The sequence below is a fragment of the Xiphias gladius genome, chromosome 14, assembly GCF_016859285.1.
Source record: "Xiphias gladius isolate SHS-SW01 ecotype Sanya breed wild chromosome 14, ASM1685928v1, whole genome shotgun sequence".
In the NCBI taxonomy this organism is placed as follows: Eukaryota; Metazoa; Chordata; class Actinopteri; order Istiophoriformes; family Xiphiidae; genus Xiphias; species Xiphias gladius.
Window position 1 is genome coordinate 11,267,696 of NC_053413.1, and position 22,324 is coordinate 11,290,019.

At 41.0% G+C, this 22,324-nt stretch overlaps 2 protein-coding genes across 8 annotated transcripts; both read right to left on the reverse strand.

Moving 5' to 3' along the window:
* Positions 1–3,755: 3,755 nt before the first annotated feature.
* Positions 3,756–8,829, reverse strand: LOC120798502 (cortexin-1-like). 7 transcript variants are annotated; one of them, XR_005708712.1, is made up of 4 exons: positions 8,714–8,829; positions 5,033–6,092; positions 4,669–4,722; positions 3,756–3,961 (listed from the first exon to the last, which is right to left on the reverse strand). XR_005708712.1 is itself a non-coding variant. In XM_040142777.1 (3 exons), exon 3 carries the CDS (start codon positions 5,349–5,351, stop codon positions 5,076–5,078), a length of 276 nt encoding a protein of 91 aa, XP_039998711.1. In that variant the 5' UTR covers positions 5,352–5,559; positions 6,085–6,092; positions 8,714–8,829; the 3' UTR covers positions 3,756–5,075. The 7 variants fall into 7 exon arrangements, 5 of the variants coding, with proteins under 5 accessions (XP_039998711.1, XP_039998715.1, XP_039998714.1 ...); XR_005708711.1 differs by having other exon boundaries at positions 4,291–6,092; XM_040142777.1 differs by having other exon boundaries at positions 3,756–5,559; positions 6,085–6,092.
* A 3,431-nt stretch (positions 8,830–12,260) lies between these two features.
* Positions 12,261–21,380, reverse strand: LOC120799258 (mitochondrial import inner membrane translocase subunit TIM44-like). Its single transcript, XM_040144282.1, has 13 exons — positions 21,277–21,380; positions 20,530–20,634; positions 20,073–20,237; positions 19,773–19,853; positions 19,270–19,419; positions 18,648–18,781; positions 18,424–18,509; positions 18,044–18,136; positions 17,613–17,737; positions 16,814–16,864; positions 16,463–16,552; positions 16,055–16,165; positions 12,261–15,629 (listed from the first exon to the last, which is right to left on the reverse strand). Exons 1-13 carry the CDS (start codon positions 21,304–21,306, stop codon positions 15,510–15,512), a joined length of 1,341 nt encoding a protein of 446 aa, XP_040000216.1. The 5' UTR covers positions 21,307–21,380; the 3' UTR covers positions 12,261–15,509.
* Positions 21,381–22,324: the final 944 nt, after the last annotated feature.

The following is a 22,324-nucleotide window of genomic DNA, read 5'->3' on the forward strand; positions in this document are numbered from 1 at the left end:
GTTTCTCTGCGGTTCTCTACAGTGTAGATTCACAGTAATGATTTCTACGTTTAACTTATGTGTACCTTTATTGTGAAGACTTCCTGTTTTCGCTGTCTTTCTCCCAACAGGATGCCGCAGCTTGACGGTTGAGCGGCTAATGAAGCACCAGGGGCGTCTCCAGCCCAAAGTCACTCTTCAGGATCCATTAAATCAGCACGGGGCAACACGGCAAACGCTGAGCATCAGCAGGCTATCACACAAACTGCAGCGTCCCATAACAAAACACTGTAATGGTTTTTGACCGAAACTAGCGTTATATTAGCCCTGTAACTCACTCCAATTATGAATATATGGAGTATGGTTAAGGAGTTACAACAGCCTTTCATATTCAGCCACGGAACAAACAGGTCCATAATCTAGTGTTATCCACAGAATAAAGGTGTAGCTCTTCATTTACATCCTGGTTTACATATATCATCTAAAACATTGTGAGCTTGTTCTCATGTTGTCTCTCTGCTGACAGTAAAGCGACACAGTGAACTTTTGAACGATTAAATAGCACACCCGTCCTCTTGTAAATGAAAAGTTGAATTCATAAACATTAAACCCACTTCAGGGTTTTTGATGTTACGGCTTACTTGGTCTGGTATGAGCAGTAGCATGTGGTGGCTTATTGTTAGCTAAGGTTAGCAAACTGAAGACATTGCTGCTCAACTTAACACTGGGTTTATGAACCTCCTCTGCTTGCGCCATTGTTATGCTACGTTTAAGCATGTCGCACTAAGTGCTAACTGCTTCGTAGCAACTTTTGGCCACATTGGCAACTTTTCAGAAAAATGTACATGGTTTTGCTTTAAACGTAAGTTACATTTCCTTATATTCTGCCAGAAGTTGTACTCCACATTAAACATAAAATACTTGACACATCTTTGAAGGGAAATGCCTCGTATCACATTATATTTCCTTATAGGTTTATTTCCTTATTTCCTTATTTATTGATTTTCTCATCCCTCATAGGTTATACTCATGACAGACCTCTCCTGGCTTACCACTCTCTAAGAAAGTATCTGATGATCCTACACCTACAGCAACAATCCAGGACACTTCCAATATGTATACTGTCATTATAGGCTCTGTGTGTGACTGCTATAACACAAACTCTAATGTCACACGTCTCCTTAAAACACACTCAGAGGTACACGCTTCCCCTAATTCATGCCAACACAGCCACAGATACACACTCTAGTCCTCCTCGCACCATCCTCCTCTTCGGCCAACACTCTCAGGTGATAGTATTGTCATGGAGGGAGATAAGCAGGCTGTCTGCTGACAACATCGCCACTGTTATGCAGATGAGTTGTTCTCTTTTGTCGGGCACATCAGTCAGGACCACAGCTGTTTCATGTCTCAGGCATAAGTGTGTTTTTTCGTCATGTGCATGTAAAGTGTGTGATAAATGTGTTTGTAGGACCGCTTGTGTACTGGGACTCAGCAAACTGAGAGAGTTTTTGTACATTATAGAGTGTGCAAATATGATTTGCATGTGTCTCGGTGTGGGCTGCGCTTAACCTCTTTTTGTGAATGCATGTGTGGCTGGGGTTGTTTTGTGCATCTGCAGGTGTGTTTGTGTGCATTTGTGTGTGAGGACCAGAAAATTAGCTTGTGCATATTGAGTAAGGCATTTGCATACTTTATGCACCTGGCTAGTCTGTATGTCCGTGAACTGAGACGGTGACACAGACCCCCTTCCATTGTAAGGTCAGAAATGTAAGAGAGTGAGAATTGTTCTTGTCAGCTGAGCCTGCAACACCAACTATTACAGTAACAGACTTTTTCTCAAAAAAATCTTTAAATCTGACAAAAGTAAAATTAGTACATTGTGCTGTTTGATTAATGGTATACAAACAAATTATAATAATTACAGTAGTATGTGTAGCAGCAGCAATATTCACCTGAAGTATCAGATGTGGTAACACAGAACATTTTCTGCCATGCATGTCAGGCTTGAGCTCATGTTTTTCTTTGATCCAGCCTTATTTGCATACTTGTGTGCATATGCACACATTTGTTTGTGTGTGTGTGTGTGTGTGTGTGTGTGTGTGTGTGTGTGTGTGTGTGTGTGTGTGTGTGTGTGTGTGTGTGTGTGTGTGTGTGTGTGCTTGTGTGTGTCTGTGTGTGTATACAGTATGTGAGAGGGCGATGGGAAATGAGTGCCTTTGTTGGTTAATCGAGGACGTGAATTGTTGGAACCCACTGAAGCACAAATCTGTCCTGTTAATTGACGGACTAATGAGGTGGGGGTTTTAAACTCTGCTTCCAAACAACTGTTTGAGCCTGATACACTGAAAACTGCAGAGGCCTGTTTTAGTCCAGTTAGCAAAGTCTGACTCTGCATTGTTTGTCCCAGGTTCATGAGTACAGATAACTTGCACTGACTCATTTCATCACTAATACATTTCTTACTAACCGCAGACGGACACTGCCATCCCTAGAGCCACACTGCCAGCATGGCTAGGAATCTTTTCGTTGATGTTTCTCTTTAGGTAATAAAATACTCTGCATTAGCTAATATACAGCATGTATGTATGTCAGAAGGTTAATGTACTGTGGAAATGGACTGTTCATGTATAGTTCAACATTTAGCCAGCGTAATGTCTTTTGAGTAAAGAAAACAACAGAAAGACATGACGAACATTTTCCAATTTTTCCATATTTCACTCAGACCTCTATCACCAGCCAGGCTTAACTTTTCTAAAAGTCAAACCTTTTATTTTGTCAAAAATGAATTTTCTTAAAAGGGGATTGAATGAGTTCGACCCAAAACCTTTCATCATGTTTTTCCAGGTATTAGGGAAGAATGTCTGAGTGCTAATTGATCCTAGAGGGACTAGTGGACTTGGACTTGTAGTTCTCTAAATATCCAGAAGAGGTCACAGCGAACCAGGTGGTTAAGTTCCTAATAGAGGGTGATCACAAACTGAAACTACAGGGGAATCTTGGGAAAACCGACATTAAATGGCATTCAGGAATTGCCCTTTAAAACTGTACAACTACAATTGAGTTAGTGTTTTTTAAATGATTACGAAGGAACTCCTCTGCCTTTGATAGGTGAGCATATGTCATTCTTACTTCTCTCTAAATCACTTAAAATATCCCAAACTCTCATTTCGTACTTTTACTGTTCTTACTGTGATGACTTATGTGGATCTTTGAAAAACCCAACCACTGATAATGAAGTTTGAAGTTTGTATGTGTGCTTGTCTCCTCCAAACAAGCAGTGCTGTGATGAGGGTCTAAGTCACTCAGCGTAGGGATATATTTCATGTTTGTGTGTGGGGGGGTTGATCTGACTCTGTGAGTGCCGATCCTCGTGAATTAACTGGCTGTGTCTCTTTACGAGCCTCCAATTGATTCTTCGATTGATTTCATTTGCTCTAAATCTTGCTCATATTGATCTGAGGGGCAGCAGTGAGGACAGCCCATTCTCAATTTAAAGTTTATGTGTGTTTAGATTGTAGGTGTGTGCTGTGTGTGTGTGTGTTTGTGTGTGTGTGTGTGTTCCTGCAGGTCTGTAAAGTAATTAGACATTCTAAAAGCAGGAGCAGAGAAAGCTTATACTCCATTAAAAAACTGAATGCCACTTCAAAGAAACATTAGGAAAATTTTTACAAGCAAGCGTCTAAATCCAGGAAGTTGAACCATATACAACAGTTTAGCATTTGTTTAAACAGTCTTGGTGTCATCATTGAGGAATCAAAAATCTTTGAAACAAATCAGTAAAATATCAATGCTAAACTTTATTTATAAAGAGCCTTTCAGAGCTACATTTCAGAGGGCTTTATGGTATAATAAGGGCAAAAATGATACAAAACAAGTGGCTAAAAGGAGCAGAAACATCATTAGTATGAAATAGATATTAGCTTTTCTCATATTCCTACAGGCACTGTTGAACAGATTTGGCTGGTGCACTGGACGGGGCCTAAAGACAAAAAGGATTAGGGAGAGGAAATTGGTGTACATACATTTCATAATCATAACCTTATATGACACATATTCAGCCAGCGCTGTGACGCTCCGCACTGAGCCTCATAAGCCTCTTAAAGGGATGGCGACATGAAACAGCAAAACTCCAAATAAAATAAGCTGTATTAACTGTTATGTATTACACACTTTTGGCTTTTATAGTGGAATGAGATTGAAATTTAGGACACCGTGAAATAAATAAGAGTGATACAAATATCAGCTAGAGCTCAATGTCAATGATTTCCTCAAATTATGGAGGCTTTGGTTAATTAGACATCATTTTACCTGAGGGTCAGGTGGTACAAATGCCACACAGTATCCAGCATCGTTCACATTAAAAATAAACATCTTCTAAATTTTGCGTTCAGCTTTACCTCCAAAAAAAGAAAGAAAAATAGTTTTAAAAAAATAAAACCTGCAGGAGAAAAACATTTGAACAGTAAATCAACATCTAAAGTTTACAGTCTTGTTTCTGAATCTACAGTAACACTGTGTACTAGTTCTGTGTAAATGACTTCCAAGTCTGCCCTAAACTCATTTAACTTCTCTTTTATTCAATCAGGACCTCTCTTGCCGCAGCTCTGCTCTCTATTTATAATTCAGCCCTGGCATTTGTATAAACATTATAGAATTACAAAATGACATGATAAACAGGAGTCATACCGTAATGCTGCAATGCTGATCGTCGTCCTCCTGCAGTGTTTGTCACTCTAAAAGCTGCAGTGTAACATCACACACACCATAAGTCACCAACAACACATTAATTACTGTAAATTCAAATGGACACGGGGCTTCTGGTGTGTCTGTTCCTTCTCTCTCTGGCATGCCTCATTTCCTCAATATGCAGCTTGTGTTTTTTGTTTTTGGTACTGTCATCTTGCAGGAGACAACTGACAGCTTCCATTAACCCAACAAAACGACAAATATACTGGGACATATCATTTCTTTGATTTTCAGGAGATGAAACTCTGGAAACACAAGCGTTTAGCGGAGCATGGAACAAACATCATCAATCAAAGAACCTCACCATATTTTCAAATTCATCCCTCTCTTCATCACCCCCCTCGTCCTCACACCAGTGCATAATCAAACTGTCCTCTGTCCAGCCCCTCCTTATGGTCCGTCCACGAGGAAGCCGGCATGCTGCTGTAGGGGTCTAACAAGATACGGACGCAACGAATGAGGAGAAAGAGCAGCAGCAGCACGAGGAGGCCCACGAAACACAGGGCTGTTCCTTGCTCCGGGTGCCCTGCCACGGGCTGCAGCACTGTCGGGTCCCTGGGGAAGCCAGGCGGAGCAGGAGAGGAGAGCTCATAGTCCACAACCCAGTAGTTTGTGTCGCTCATGTTGGAAATGAAGGAATGTTTTGAGGGTTGAAACTGTTTACTGTATATGTTTTATTTTGCAGTCAGGAGATATCTGGAATGGCACGGGTCTGCGGGGTCATCCTTGTTACGGAGTGTGATTTCTAAGCCCAGGAGGAGGATCACATAGTGACATCTGGCAGCTGCCAACAGACCACGGTGTTTCCCGCAAGCCACGGCGGGAAAGAAACTGTTCCAGAGGAAATAACACAGGGCAAATCAGTAGTATAAATTAATAAGCCCTCTGGTCAGCCAAGCATCAGGTGAGGTGACACAGCCCCCTGTGAGGTTTAATTAGATTGAACTGGCTGGTGTTTATGTGTCCCTCTCTCTTTTTCTCTCTTTCTTAAACAAACACTCTCAAAAGAAGCGAACAATACAAAAGCCGAGGTCACCGCTTCAAGTTTAAATTATTTGCATGGTCCTCACTTTATTTGTCAATATTTTAAGTGTCATCCAACAGCAGCCCTAGAGGGGGCTTTATTGTGATTACAAAGTGAAGTATAAATCTCAGTCGAGGGGCTGATGATATTCCATAGATCAGTGGAAGTGCTGTAAATGCAGGCTGTAAATGATCCGTGTTGTGAGGCTTCGGAGAATGTTTTTGTATTCGAATCACTTGAGCGGTTTGACCTTGTTGCTCTGAGTTGTTGATTTACTGTAAAAGTCTCAATTTTTATATCTTTGTCTTTATCCTAAGTGGGGAATCACTCACCAGGATACCTAAGAGAAAAAAAAAGCAAAGACGCAACATGAGTGAGTGAGTTTCCAGCAGGCAGAGGTGCTGAATGGAGGGAAAAGTCTGATTGATTCAGGGGGTTCGGACAGCGTCCTTGGAACATGTCAAGGATTATAGATTTTTACTGTTTCAGGGCCTCAAGTGAGGTGTTTTCAGGGGTTCGACGGCCCCTAGAAGCACCCCTGCTAGCACACATTACAAGTGGAAAGCACAGTCTTGCTTTAAAACTGCTATTACACACCCCGTCCAATCGTCTAATCTTTCTTGTGAGAAAATAACAGAGACAAGGCAGAGGCACTATCCCTCTCCTGAACTCAGGTACAGCATAGTACAAGATAAATAAATCAGACACTGATGACGGTAGAGAAAAATGTGGAGAAAACCCTTAGAGAGTTGCTGCACTCTTGCAAAGAAACACTCTCCGTAGCCTCCTTAATGGGCCATGGAGGGGAGAGACATTTCCTGCGGTAGGTGCACTCCCCAGTCAGCAGATTCTATTCCAGGAGGCTTCGTTTCCCTCCTTACCAGCTCGCCGATCCTCACAAAGACACTTTGATAGCTCCCCTGCTCTCCGGATGAAGGGACTAAAGGGCAAAAGCAAAGCTTTAACGGGGGACTTGAAGACCTAATGAAAGAAACTGCCTGCCTCAGTATCAATTATCAGAATGGCCTGTGGTTACATCAGGCTGGACAGATCAGGTGGTTGCATGTATAGAGGGAAAGGAAGTTAAATGAACAAGATAGACTCGTAGTCAATAGAGAGCCATGAAGTAGGCATAAAGTTTACACAGCAGGATAACACAGGCACAAGTCAGTAAGTGGAAACCACTTACAATAAGGCTGCTAATGCTGCAAAAGGCTGCTAACTGGAAATTAGTAGCTGTAACTTTTTTGAAGTTTACTGCTGTTTTATTAGTTACAGAAATGAGAATTAGACCCCACAAAGTGGGATGTGCTCCATTTAACACCTACCTTCTCTCATCAGGGAGTCAAACAAAGTGCTGAATATCACAAACTCTAGTTGTTCTCATTCACAAGCAAACAGCAGATATGTGAGTCCATTGCAGATTCTGGGGTTTTCAAAGTGTGATCTGGGAAGTCACTCTGTGTTTTCAGGTCACTCAAAAACTCCTAAGGGTTACTCAAGGTCATAATGATATACAAACACCACAGATTTGAGGGCAGGGATGGGTGGTCGCATTGAGAAGTAAAACAAATACAGCTTTAAGGACTATAAAAGAACGAGCAACATCAATTTCATGGCTCATCGATCCTCATTGAGAGACCTGCTTTGGTTTCCAAGCAGCAGATAAATCACACTAACCATGTCTGATTTACCCAAACAGAACTAAGTAAAAACTGACAATTCAACTGCATACGACCCCTGACTGGGAGTAAAATGTGGAGAAATATCAGTGAATCACAGTTTTCCATTTCAGAACAGCAATAAAATAGGGTGAAAAGTAGATATACAGAAGCAACAAGCAGCCATGCCAATGAATACTGACGACGGAGCACATGCAGTGACATATGGCATTTCTCACGGCTGTAATACCTCCCATTTCTGGCTGTGGATTATGACAGCAGCTTTGAAAATGTCATGGGCTTCTCCAAATAAAAAGGGTGAAATTATGTTGTCTGAAAAGATAAAGTAAACCCTCAATGTAGGAATGCTACACTTAAAAAAACAAAGAAGTCAAATATCTGCAGTTAAAGTAGTGAGCTCTCCGGCATCTAATTTTTCTGGTTGTATGACACCTAAAAATAGCCTCATGCAACATTTCAGCATACACAACACTGCTGCCTCCACCTTTCTGTTTTTTTTCCCTGCTGGTAGTGATCTCTGATTATACCACCCCAAAGACTTTCTCGGGATTAATGTTTAGTCTTCTGGTAAAAAGCAATACAGTTTCTTTATCACAGAAATAGTGAAATTAGTTCCCTATTTTAAAGCTTTTTCTATCTGCTCCTAAAAGAAAACAGGAAGGAGCGGCTGACTTTATTTATTTACCTCCTTTTAAAACTTCCATTTTACCAACTGAGACTTAAACTACTGCACGAAAAGATGACAAAAATCCAGGACCTTAGACAAACATCATGCAGTGGCAGCAGTGGATAGAAATACCTTTATATTGTGAAGGTTTGCACCAAGAACATGGTGTTAAATCTTTCCTAGCACCATTAAGTATACAGCTTAAAGTTTTGGTGGCTAATTTAACTGTGAAAGAAGCACAAGCCCCTGTAGAGTTATTTATAAGATTAATATTGCCTGATTTATTGTGACACTGTAGCTGTCTCTATTGCATGGCATGTTAGCAGGACATTTAATTGAGTTATCCCTGTATAAAGAAGGTAAACATTCAATGTTTTTCTTCTTTTAAAACACAGTTGATATGAATTCCTCCCACAGAGGACTGAACCGACAATGACCACATGGTGCTGTGTGACATGAGGTTATACAACAGCACAAAGTTACCTCCCGCACTGGTCCAGACGTGCCGCACATGACATTCACACACAAAAGTTCACTCAAAGCAAACAAAAGCCTCGCTGCCGCCTCATGCCAACGGCTGATCGGGAGGACGGTCGGATCGGAGAAACTTACTTCACCGGCCGGTGTCACAGGTGAGGGCGTGGGGTCCGGGTCTGGATCGCAGCGTGGCGACGGTCCGGCGGCAGGTGTTCAGCACCGCCGACAGCTCCCGGCTCGCTCGGCCTGCTCCTGTCACATCCCGCAGCGCCTCGTCCGCTCCGTCAGGCGCTTTAAAGTCCTCTCAGTTTTGAGGGATCCGCCCCACCTCCCCTCCCCTCCCTGCCCACTGCCGACTGCCACTGTGTGCACTGCCCACATGATCTTTTCGCTGGGATGAGGAAGTCGCCGTGAGCCGTGTGTGGCTTTTGCATTATGTAAGAGGAGGGAGCCTGCGTGGGGGCATGGACGGTGAGGGCCCCTCGGAGCTATGCGGCCAATGTGGTACACATAGTGCCATTTAGTTTCTACCAGGCTCGCCGTTATTTACCAACAAATAATCATTCCCCAGTTTACTAGGAAGGGTCCTATTCGAGGGAATAAATGGACGGCGTGTGCAGCGGGAAAGGCCTGAAGGGGGAAGATCTTGTACAACTGAAGCTTCTCCCTCTCTCTCCCTCTTAGAAACTTTTTTTTGAGTTTCTTTTCTTTTCCCCGAAGAGGGGTCGGGGGAGGACGTTGTAAGATTGTAAAGCCGACTGAGAGAAGTGGGATTTATTTATTTAGCCTATATATTTTTTTTTGTCAACAGAGACTGGCATGAGTCACATGACTGTATAGGCTAAAAGGAAGGGTAGGCTACCTACCGACCACCTATCATTTCTATCAGCCCACCCTAGTTTATCAGGCTAAAACCGGCCCTGCTGGCAGCGCTGGTTGAAACTGAACTTGCTGTGCGTTCATTTGATGAAACAGGTTTATTTAGGAATGTGCAACATGCTCTATTAGCCCAATGCTGAAATAAAAAAGATATCAAGTACTGTACTATACAAATATATTTAATATCCATGAACAATCCTGCACCTTACTGTACAACTTTTAGGAATATCCACCTGACTTGCACTAACTTATACTATACATTGGTCCATCTCTATCATTGTACAGTGTATATTCTGCACATAGTATAGTCTAGTAATACACAAAGAGTAATGATGAGGTCATCACTGTAAACCCATTATTGTGTGTAACACCATGGCCAAAAATAACCTGCTAAGGTGCCCTGGGGCAAAAAATGAACTGTGGGCCCCTACTGACCTCCTCTTTGCCCCTGAGGTTTGCTGTGCTGATCGTAGTATTTAGTCATTTTTATTAAACACAGATTAATTTAGGAATATATACAACGTAAGCAGAATAAAGGTTGACCTAGTTTAGATTTTAAAACTTGATGCAGGTGACACCATTTTACATTTTAAGAGCACTTTTTATTTATTTTTTATTTTTACTTCAGTGGTGCATATTCCTAAATAAATTTGCATTTATCATATCAACACAAACAAATACACAACGGCTTTGGAGGCCCCAGAAAGTCTGTGGCCTGTCTGGAAAGAGCAAGTCTAAGCAGATCCTATTAATAGTTTTTGAGAGTTAATGAATTAATAACTTCTACTTTATAGAGAAACTTCTATAGTTTGCATTTTCCTGGTGAATGACTGGTTTACTTGGTTAGATAAGATGACGTCTTACGTCAGGCTGCACTGCAGGTTGTGCTGAACTCCAAGAACTTACATCATTATCAAGATGCAGAACAAAACAAGTGGAGCAACCTGACTGCACCTGTGGCTACGCTCCAGATACACACTGCGAGAAGTAATTAATTGACACAATTAAAAGTGTACAAACATTGGGACAGATTGCAGTCCATACACACCCACATAACCCCTGCCTGAGGCCGCATGGGATCTCCCTGTAGGTTTAATTAATAGTGAACTGTAACACTGTCCTGATGGGGCTCATAATCAAATCACACTGAGCAGTGCTCCAGCAGGCCTCCCACTGGGGTCATAATTGATCAAAGTCTCCTGCCTGCAAGGTTATGAAATTCAGCGTTCCCATCGCTCTTATTATTGTTACAGACGGAACACTGGGAGGTCAAGCTGTGGTTCAGGGAGCAGACATAGGTCACCACTATAGGATACCTAGGCCTCAAGGCAACAGGTGAGTCTGGTTTGGTAGAACCTCGCGCCATATGGATACTAGCCTGTGGGCCACTTGAGCCTACTCACATCTGTACGCTAAATTTATAGGTGGCGCCAGGAGCTAGCCTTGCATAGCATAGAGACTGGAATCAAGGGGAGACAGCTAGCCTGGCTCTGTCCAAAGGTGTCCTTTATAGGTGTTGTCTAACAGCAACTCCAAAGCTCACAAATTAACACGTTATATCTCATTTGTTTAAAAGACAAAGACCCAAGTTTAAAAATAACAATGTGTGGGCCATTTCTTGACTGCGTGCACTGACAATCTCGAGTCACAGCTGGCTGCCTGGCAACCTCACAGTGATGAATAAGCATTTTTCCCAAAATGTCAAACTATTCGTTTGATGGCATATCAAACATATGTACGGTTACACCTGAATGATATCTTGCATCAGTATATTTCAGAGGCCCTATTCTGATAATGGTACCAGTACAAATGTCATATTTTTATGCCCAATTGCTCTGTCAGTTGGCCGATTTCATGCAGAGGAGACATGTAGCAACTGTTAGGACTGTGCAGCACGCAGAGTACAAACGAAGGTGTCCCTTTGTATCAAACTAAGTTGTTCACTCAGGACTGAGAGACTCTAAATGTAGTTTATTTTTGCTGGAGTCAAATCACAAACTCTGTTCTAAAAATATGTTGCTTCTTATCAAGCTGTATTTTTTCAAGACGGTCACAAAGAAAAGTGGAAATACCAAAATAAGCAGTATGACTTTCAGGACATTCAGCATAATACCTGCTTACATAATGTACGGATGTTGCTGCATACAGTGCACTGGAATCCTTTGTATAATGTAGGCTAAAGCAAAGTACAGCACTGCCTCCAAGGCCTTTTCTGCTCCCAGGCTGTTGTGTTGTGTTGGTGCATCCAACCAGCTCATTAGTCAGGGGCAATACAGGGACTTTTTCCAGGAGGATGCTCTTACTATATCCTGTGATTTAAATTACCGTTAACTTGTGCTGCGCATTAAAAGATAACTGTTAAGCGAAAATGTGCTGCAGAAACTTGATAATGAAAGCATGAATTGGCAAGGTTTAACTTTCATTGAGCTTATGTTTGTTCGCACAGAGGCGTGCACTCTCAGTAGGCTTCAGTCAGTCAAGAGAAACGAGTGGACTTGGGAGGACTGAAGGAGGTTAGTTAGTATTAGGACGTCCCTAGTCATTCATCACATCAGACAGCTGTGGGATGAGGTCCCACATATATTGGCCGTGTGTGTGAATCTACAAGCATGTGTTATTTAAAGCCTGATCTATCATCCCTATACTGCCAAATCCATAGGTTTATCAACCAGTGTCAATGGCCAGATGCATGGACATCTATCAAAGCATGTCAGTTTTGAAATGAGAAAACAAAGGGACACACACACACACACACAGTGTGCAGAGTTTGATTTTCTCTTGTGAACACAAACACACACAATGCATACAAAGCTGCTGACTCCAAGAAAGCTTGGACAAAGCAAATCATAATACAGCGCTCTTTGTTCAATTTTTTTTTTCACTCAACTCAAAGATAAAATGGTTGAAAGATGGATGTAATGTGTAAACCTTAGTGGAACACTTCAAAATGAGTATACACTACACAGGATGGAGAATTTCTCATAATCATGGGGAAATGTGGCAAAGTCAAAGTCGTTTTTCAAGCCAACCCTTTGATTTCCTAAACCATTATTGACAACAGATTTTTTTTAGACGTGCTTACAAGTTAGGAAACTAGGTCTATTGTCACTGGTTGCACACCAATTTATTTCAATTTCAAATTTTTTCTTCTTTACTCTAATCAAGTAGAAAGAAAAATAAACTTGTACTTTAACAGATAGATTCAATCTGGTAAAACAAATTCTTACACAGTTTAATGGCTGGAGCATATTTGTGCCTTGGTTTAATATATACAGAGATGATCAGACTGTAACAATCAGTAAGGCCCTATGGTCATCAAATCAAAAAGATGTATCCCCATTTTTGGCTGGCAGTGGCACTGGAGGAAAGCTCATGAAGTTTCCAACATGGGACGGGTTTTTTCTCTGTGCAGAAAGAATGAGCTAAATAAATTTTATACAATCTTCCAGTAAGAGTTTGATATTTCCTGAAGATTGGACTCTACAAGATGTTGCAAATGAGAGGTCAAGGAACCTAAAGAAAACATAACTATACCTACAGACCATTGCTACAATCAGGGAGTAACTTACTCTTTCACTGCAAGTCTCTCCCTGTCTGTCCTCCCACCTATTATTTGAGTTTTATCATTTAAAGTGCACATTTTATGGTGAGTGATGCCCTGTTAGGTGGAATTTATTTTTTGCCCCTAGGAGAGCCACAAATTCACCTGCATAATTCATCATAAAATATTTCTTTCTCTCAATATTATAACCATGTGGTGGATAACATAATCAGCAAAACACCAGGACTCATAAAAAAAAAGAGAATCAGAGTCGAGCATGGTGTGACCATCAGGGATACTCATGAATTTTAGTATCATTAGTAACAATCCATCTCACATAGTTTGACCATTAATTTGTCATACATAAAAACAGTCAAGGAGAGACATACAGTAATCAATCATAATGTGTTCAACCTTCAGTGACATGCGAGTAGAGATCCACATGGTCACACAGTCTAAATGTCAATAAGTCGACACAACAGTACAGTTATCTACTCATTCATTCAAGTTTTTCACCATCAGCACCCCCCCCCCTTGAAAAGCCACATACATGACAGTAAACAAAACGGTTCAATAAGACAAACAGCTGAAAAAAAGTTCAACATGAGATGGCAAATGATTCTCAAACAACAAAGCTGCCATGATAGTAGATGACAGCTGAACGTGGTCCCACCCAAGCTTACAAAGAAGCAGTTCGACATTTTATATATTTACAAGGAGTTAAGAGCTCATTAATATGTAGCCCCAATACATTTCTTCTAACTGAGTGTGTACGGAATATACAGTAAAATGGAGCCTAATGCACCAAGGATGTGTTTTTCTCGGTTGCTTGTGGTTTCTCAGGATGTAGTGCGTTGAGCACTCTGAGCTACAGTACATATGACAGGATGGACCCTGACTACACAGATCATTACATTCTATATATTATATTGTTCAAACTTCATCTTACTTGTTGCACATGTATTTAATTTTTTATACGTTTCTGATGTGAACGCCAGCAGGAACCAAGCAGATACCTCCTCAGCTGAATTTTGAAGCCAATGCTATAATTTATTAAGTTGCATTTTTTTTAATGGCCAATGGTAATTTGGCCTAGAAAATGAAAACTTGAACCATTTTCTCTCCAACATTGTGTCAATAGTTCATTTCACCTCAAAGTTCAAGTGTTTCTTGGCGATTAGAAACACATAATCTGGTATTGTTTGATTAAGGGGTCACTAAAGGGCTGGATATACTCCAGAAGTGACAGATAGACATGTAGTTCTGTTTATATTACATGTTTGTTGGCAGGCCCTCATAGATAAAGGCAGATGACAAAATTAAATTAAGTCTCCCGGACCCTCGCACCTATGCACAAAATACTATTTGCAATTAAAGCTTAAAGTGGTACTGCAGCGATTTAGTACTACACTTCCATCAGGTTGAGAGACTCACAAGTGGCATATTTTAAAATAGAACGGATGAAATTGAAGCAGCAGAGGCTGAGATATCCTGATTTTAATCCATAGTAGGTGTCAAACTCGAAAAATACTGGATGCCCATGATACAACTCAGAGGCATCTTTTGTTTGACCCTTACTGCCTGCTAAATAATCATTTCTTTCAAACCTCATATCCCCAGCTCGTAACACAGGCTTTCTATTAGAAACACTTGAAGTGTCAAGCCAAATCCGAGGTAACTCTAGTGACATATGGGTTATTTTATCAGATTTTAGAAAGTTCTCTCCATATCCACAGAAGGCATTATACAACTGTTTCCACGGGCTGAGTAGACTCCTTTTGACAAGTAAACTTATCTTCATGTGTAGAATTGGTGGAGTGCCCCTTTAACTTGAAGCATGGGGACCTGTTTTCCTTGGCGAACAAGGTCTCTCATGCTGTCCCACTAAGCAATGTTGGTTGCTGCAACAAGGCTCCATGCCGCTGGCCAAATTTTAATGTTCTGTGTACAATACAGACAGTGTTGAGAATTATATCTAGTTTTAAGCGTAAAACGGTCCCTCTCGAGACCAATGGGTGAAGTCACAGGCACTATGACTTTTTTTCCCAACAAGCTTCTTGGATCTAGCCACCAGGCTGGTGTGGACTGTACGTACCACTGGACGATACAATGGGGGGGGGGGGGGTGGCACGGGCTCAGCTTTTAGTCGGTTGGTGAAATAATTGGTTCCATCCATTCCAAAATTAATGTAAATGGAGACCCAAAGAGCTAACCAGTGCAAGAGACTACACATACACATATTAGTGAACGCACAGTTTTCTATGGATATATCGTATGCCGGTAGCTTATCTCCTTGTTCATGTATATTTTCGCACCATTGAGTGGATGACTATATACGCTGTGTGCAAAATACAGTCTCTGGCGTAACACAGCAGCATTCTCTGCCCTCAGACGTTAATGTAGAATTATATGAGTCAGTATGTGCAGGTATTCCATCCACATGCTTGCATGTTCCGCCCTTCTTCTCAGTTCGTCTGTCCCAGATGGACCTTTTCACCTGCGTTCCTCCTCCTAGAGGATTTGCTCGGTGCTGGAGGCAGAGATATCCAGGAGTCTCCAGGCTGCATCTGGGTTCAGCTCCTCCTGGTCACGACACAGCGCCCAAACATACATCATCCTCATCACCTTCTCCTGTTTAGGGAGGAGAAGAGCAGAGGGTCAGACCCAAAGAGACAGTGCGGAGGAGGGTGGGGGGCTGTTCTAGACTTAAGTTCACATTTCACAACTAGAGTGCACAACCATAACTTAAGCATCTTTCTGACTTTGCTTGCGATTAAGATGTACGATGCAACTTGCTAGACAGACTATATGCAATATGTCAATATTCATATTAAAAATGATTAACACTAGTGTATTAGTTGCATGAAGTAAAACAAGCCAGAGGGTACTGCTACATCAAACCTGTGAAATTCAGAGTAATAAAGATAGATATGAACGGAAGACAAGTTATTGAGTGATAATGTAATCTCAGCCTTTAAGTTGTTTTCCCTGAAATGACCTATAATTCAATATATTAGATTAACTTTTCTGGTGCAGCAACTAATGAGTTGACTTACCGGATCCCCCTCCACAACGTCTCCTTTGGGGCTGCGGATCACCATGACGACCTGAGCCTGGAAGGTGATGATCAACACTGGGCCCTGGTCCATCATCTTACCCATCGCTAGCTACAAGACAGGGAGAGACAATGAACAAACAAATTAACTCAGAAGAACACACTTAACAAAGCTTACTGTCACTTTCAGCAGTAACCTGATTTCTTAATTGGCATGTAAACGGTAACTGTGTCAGCTTTTGTGTATGTAAATGAAGTGATTATTCCTTAAGAGGGAAAAACTGAACGGGAAAAAAATTGGGAAAAAAGAATAAAATATAATAACAGGTATTACTTTAGACATTTGAGACTGCAGCAAAGTATGAAACAATGTGTGTGATTGTTGGAGTACAAATATGAAAGCACTTACATCTATGTTATCAATGTCAAGGATTTTGGACTGGAAGAGCAGCCCGAGCGCTCTGGCCTGCTGGATGGGGTGGGCTAGCTGACTGTATGTCTGAGGACAGGTACAAGAAAACACATCTGGCATGAAAAATGACACATAGACATACTTGTATACCAACTGAAATGGATGGGCCAACATATCAGTTCAGTGTTTATGAGGGTTTCTATTTCTGAAAAGGAGATTATGCCTGTTTGTAAAGACAACAAAACTTTGACAAAAAGACATGGAAAGTGCCCCAAAAAGTGACTGAAATCAGGGTGAAGTGCCAATAATAATTAAATACAAATGTAGAGGTGGCAGTGTATCACTTACAGCTTCATAGCACCAGTCTTTTAATACATCCAGCTCCCCACGGATCATAGCCTGCAGAAGGGACGTTGACAAGTCATTATTAATGATTGTTGGGTATTTCATGTTTGAGCTTAAGTAATATGCTCAACATATTTTTAGCAAATCCTGCTTATTACACTTAAATTACGATAGTAACTTGTAGTTCAGCTGAGCCACGACAGAGAAAGTTTTAAAAATGCAAACAAACACCGCGCAACCATAAAGTCGCAGGGTAAGGTGGACCGTGGGGTGTTGTTTGCAGCCTAAACCACAACAGATCTTAATTCCATTGCACCACCTTTGCTGCAATTAGATGATGTAGACCACTTTCGAACTGATGTGTCTGCCAGCTAACTGCCAGAGTCCATCCCTGGCGGAGTTGATTTAAACAAGAACACAAATTTCTTGTTTAACTATTACAGTAACTGCTTGTAATTTTCATCAAGCTGCACCATCAGCTTTTATTCTGTGACTGTGAAGGACAAAACACTTTGTTCTATAAGTGTTTCCTGCAATCAGTCATTTTAATTGTCTTTTGCTTGCTTTGACATCTATTAATAATTCTAACAGGAGAAGTCACAAGTTCTGAATCTGATCTAGATTGGAGTCTATTAAAAAAAAAAAAAAAAAAAAAAAAAAAAAAAAAAAAAAAACCTCCATCACTGAGCCTTTTCCCAACCTCTTTAGTGAAATACTCTCAATTACTGAACAGAGAGGACTGTGAATGAAGCAGGCCGCACTGAGAGCGAGTAGCAGAGGTAAACTGGGAAAGAGTGTTTACCTCCAGTATGTTAGGGATGATGTCTTTCTCACACTGTTTGAGGAAAGAGTCTTTGTCAAAGCTGGGGTCTGCCTTCAGGATCTCTGTCAGCACCTCCGACATTTCTGTCTTAGAGAAAAGACCACCTGGAAAACAAACACCATCAACATCAGCAGCAGCAGCAGCATCAAAGTGATCACTCAGTTCTCTGAATAATGGGATATCTTGCTTATGACTTCTTACTATCCACATTTATCTAAAACCAGACTATGGCTCTATGTCGTGGCCATACTACTATGAAACAAGATTCCAGATTTTTATTCTGTTTTGGAAACGTACTATGTGTACTTTGTTCAGGTTAATCACATAAAACTTTATGTTGGCCAGGATAATCATATATAAAATTATGAACATGACAAGTAGCTGCAAAATAAACTATGGAGGAGCATTACCTAAGAAATCAGTGACTCTGTCGGTTACAGCTCTGGATGCTCTGATGAGGGCATTGTCACTTTCATCATATTTCATCTTCATCTCAAAGAATCCTGTAGGAAACAACAAGGGAATGCTAGGGTGAGGATAAATTGTACAACAAAAAAATATATACAGGTGTTTTTCAGGCTGAATGGTGGATAAAACCTGCACCTGTGAGGGCACATGGGCCTCTCACCTGATGGCTGAACTGTATTAGATTATCATGCAATCTACTGTAAAGAATCTGGTGCCACCTGCTGCCTTTAAAGGAAATTACACATTTGCACACAGTAGGTGATCTATTATAAAACACTAATTCCACAGTATATAAACTAATAAATCAAAGGGATTTTCTTACTGTTAAAAACTACGTTATTGTCCTTGAAGTCCCTCCACTGCTGGTACCACTTTGAATCCTTGTGGAGAACCACACCCATGGCCTCTCTGCATCATACACATACACAAATCACTCACATGATTAGAGGCGTTTAGAGCAGCTGGTGCTATGATACAATTACATGATATGATGCTCCTATAGGACAGTAGTGGTGAGAGTGAAAACAGGTCTGAGTTCTAACTCACTCATTGGCCTCGAACACTCTGGAGTCGCTGTCTGCTCCTTTTGAAGAGAAATCACTTCTCTTCCTCAGCTGAGAGGGAGCCCTGTATGGGCCGGCATCACCGACATCTATCTCCTTCTTCATGGTTTCCACACCCTACAGAGAGGGGACACAGACTCTTCTTGTAACCGGGGTGTAACGGTGTGTGTAAAGTACTCATACCAAACTGTTCGGTGCACGACTTTTGCTTCAGTGTGCAATCTATGTCTTAGTATTTGTAAAACCTACATTCAGAAGTACAGAGTTTGACAAAAAATACTTTGGCCGTATGTTGGTTGTTGACTGTTTGACTGTGAGTCTGCCCAGCTGCAGCTGCCATCATCAGTACGGCGAAAGAGCACCATGCTTTCTGAGTAAATTCCAGCAACACTGGCCATTCTTATATAATGTGCTTGCTTTTCCCACTGCACTGAAATCATAACAAATCATGACCCCAAATCACAGTACATATCACACCGTGAGTTTGTATATCTAACTGGATACCAACAATGGGATAATGATAAAATAAGATGCCTCACCATCAGCGCTGTAATTCGTCTCAGCTTTAACCAGTTTTTATTTATTTTTATTTTTTCATTTCTAACCTGTGAGATGGCCCTGAATGCGCTGGTCCTGCCCAGTTTTTCTCCTCCTTTGGAGACAGACTCAGCAGAGTGCATGGCTGTCCTGGCTGCCTCCTCCACACCTTCCTTGATCTTCTTCCCGATGTCAGTGCGACTCACCTCCTCTAGACCCTATGGTCACAATGACAAAAAAGTACATGACTTTTTCATAAACTGAATAGACAAGTTTATTACCATTAAAAGCCTTTTGATTTTTGACATCTCACACTTTAATATTGGCATATAGAATATGTGGCTGTGTAACTGAGTCACGGTGGGAAAGCAGCTAATTAGACAAAAGCCCAAAATTTCATAACTGGAACCATCTATCAAAGATATAGTGAATCCAGTATGAAATGGCTATCTGTGGATTTTGAGAAAACAATCAGTATGTTCAGATAAGGATTTAATGAGGCCAATGTGCACCCATGGTGTAAAAGTATGACTGTTTTATTGATAAACCAGAGGAAGTACTGATACTTTACATCTTTGACGGTCTCTGACAAGGAACCCAAGGTCTTCTTAAACACCTCTGAAGTCTTCACTGTCTCAGCTTCTATAGATCTCTAACGAAAGAAAGAAAGAAAGAAAAAAAACAACACAGTTGAGTGCATGTTGCAAATAAATAAATAAACAGATAAATAAATAATGTAATTAAAATCCTAGTTGGTGCTGATAAATTACTTTTCTTACAAAAATACATGTAAATGTTGAATAAAAATGTTAATATGACAAAGAAACACTGATAAATTTAAAATCACTGAGAGTTTGATTATGATTCTTACATATTTCTTGCGAGCCTGTTGGAGAGCATCAGACTCCTCAAGCCTCTTGGCCTCTTCTCTGAACTTCTTTATGTTGTCCTTCATCTCCTGATTCTTACTGAACTCCTGACGAAGATTATCCACAAACTCCCCCAGAAAACCTTTACGTCCTGAAGCATATCGAACCTAATGAGACGATCAGAAAGTAGGACTTTAGTTGGACAGCCAGACAGGAGATAGAACGAACAGAACGTCCACGTGTTGCAACTGGGAAGCCCTTCTTTATCTGCCAGTCCATGTACTATTTAGTATGAAATGAGAAAATTATGAAAATGGGACAAAGAAATCAGATGAGTAAAGTCAACTTTCAAACTTAAATGAATTCTTTAAAATTTCAGAAACAACTGGTCATTTTCTTTGACGTAATCAACAATGAACATGTGTCATTAAAAAGTGAATGGGAGCTATTGGCGTGTACCTGCACAGCTGCAACTGGGCTCCTGTGTAACCTGTATGCATCTCCTCTCCACACCGAGGAGACCAGAGGCCGGGAGCAGAGGGCCAAGGTTCGTCTGCCAACCAGCTGCAACGAAGAGAAGGTCCCTCTCAGTAACAACTATCAGCTCTGCCAATATTGTGCCATTTAAATGTAACTTAGATGTTTTCATCCTCCAATCTGATCCAAAAAAAAAAAAAAAAAAATTAACTCTGCCAGCTCAGCAGCTTTTTATACATGTCACAGAGCATGACACGATTTTTGTTTATTTAATGTTATCTGTTCCGGTCACAGAAAATTCGCTGTAACATCGCTCTAACCTGTAACAAGAGATTAACTGTTACATTATGGTTATTAAACCTGTCACAGCTATTATGTTTTATAACAACTGGTCACTGAAACGATGCTTCGATACAGGCCCACGTTTAGACCAAATGTAACCCGGTTTAATCCCAGAAACACGGACACATTTCCACCTACAAACCTAACGCAAAATGTAAATTTCATACGTTTTTATTTAAAGAAGCTCTGTCCTGCGTGTTTTGCAACCAGGCCTTTACTAACGGACATCTCGCTCTCTATCCTCACAAAAAAAAACCCCTAGGAAATCGCCTCCACACAACTGGACGGGAGAAGACTAACTGCCAAGCCGTCTGTGCCTATTCCCTTCACCACATTATCTGCTGGAGGCCCGGCAGCGGTAATGAAGGACATGAATGAGCGTCTCACCTCGTAGCACCGACACACCGAGGCTGCCATCTTGATCTTGAAATGCGCGGAGCAGCACGTGCGTCTTGGCTGCGGCAGCTGACCTTCCGGTCAGCCAATAGGAGCAGAGCTGGTGGGCGGGGCCGTCTGTCAGCACGACTTTAAAGGGGAGATCCACCCTAAAAAAAGGAATATTTAAGTGTAAAACAAATAACCATCGCACAGCACAATGGTCTCCCTAAACAGAAAAGCAGAACATTTGAGACTTTGATTTGTTCCTTTGATGAATTTTATTAGAATTACGGTATACGTTATATTCATAATTCTCAAATTATAAGCCTTTATCCCTGCTCTTGCTAGTGAAGTAAGAGTTACATGGTTATTAACGTTTCGCAGCGCAAACAGAAAAGCTATAAAAATACATAGTGACCGTAAGTCCTCAGTGTTTTTTTGTTGATGCCTGTCGGTATGTTTTGTGTAGCCTACCCCTGTATTACGCCAGTTTGCTGATGCTTTATGTTGGTGTTCATACTGTTGTTGTACACTTACATGTACATGTTCTGGGTTATCAAATGACGGTTATTTACGAAAATTTTTCATTTATTCTATCATTAGTTGGCTGTTTGTAAAGCAAGAGCTGACACTGTATTGTCACTGACTCAGTGGGCTCTAATAACCTTAGCTTAGATTACTACATCCCAAAGGGTTGCACTGGTGCAGGCAGTGCTGACGGAGTTTCTGTTACAAGGCCAAAGGACAGAGTAGACCTGCTCCAGGATTTCAAACACTGTCACTATATGCAGTACAACATCGTAAGAAAAAATAAAAAAAATGTCATAAAAATAACTTAAATGCTTTGGATTTTCCCTGTAATTCAATTTTCAATCTTCAAGTCAGTTTCTCCTATATTACAGAATATCTCCACCATAACATTTTCCCTTGGTCTAGTATTCATCCCTAAAATATGGTGTCTTAAAATAATTCAGCGGGTTGAAATGAGTTCATTACTGCCTGATAAAACTGAGGTAACAGACTACTGTATCTGAAATAACATTGTAATTCCTAATAT

Coding starts and splice junctions, on each gene's coding strand:
- LOC120798502 (XM_040142778.1), bottom strand. CDS start 5,351: ATGAGCGACACAAACTACTGGGTTGTGGACTATGAGCTCTCCTCTCCT.
- LOC120799258 (XM_040144282.1), bottom strand. CDS start 21,306: ATGGCAGCCTCGGTGTGTCGGTGCTACGAG. Junction 20,238..20,529: donor GCCCAGTTGCAGCTGTGCAG/GTACACGCCAAT, acceptor TCGTCTCATTAG/GTTCGATATGCTTCAGGACG. Junction 19,854..20,072: donor AACAGGCTCGCAAGAAATAT/GTAAGAATCATA, acceptor TTCTTTCGTTAG/AGATCTATAGAAGCTGAGAC.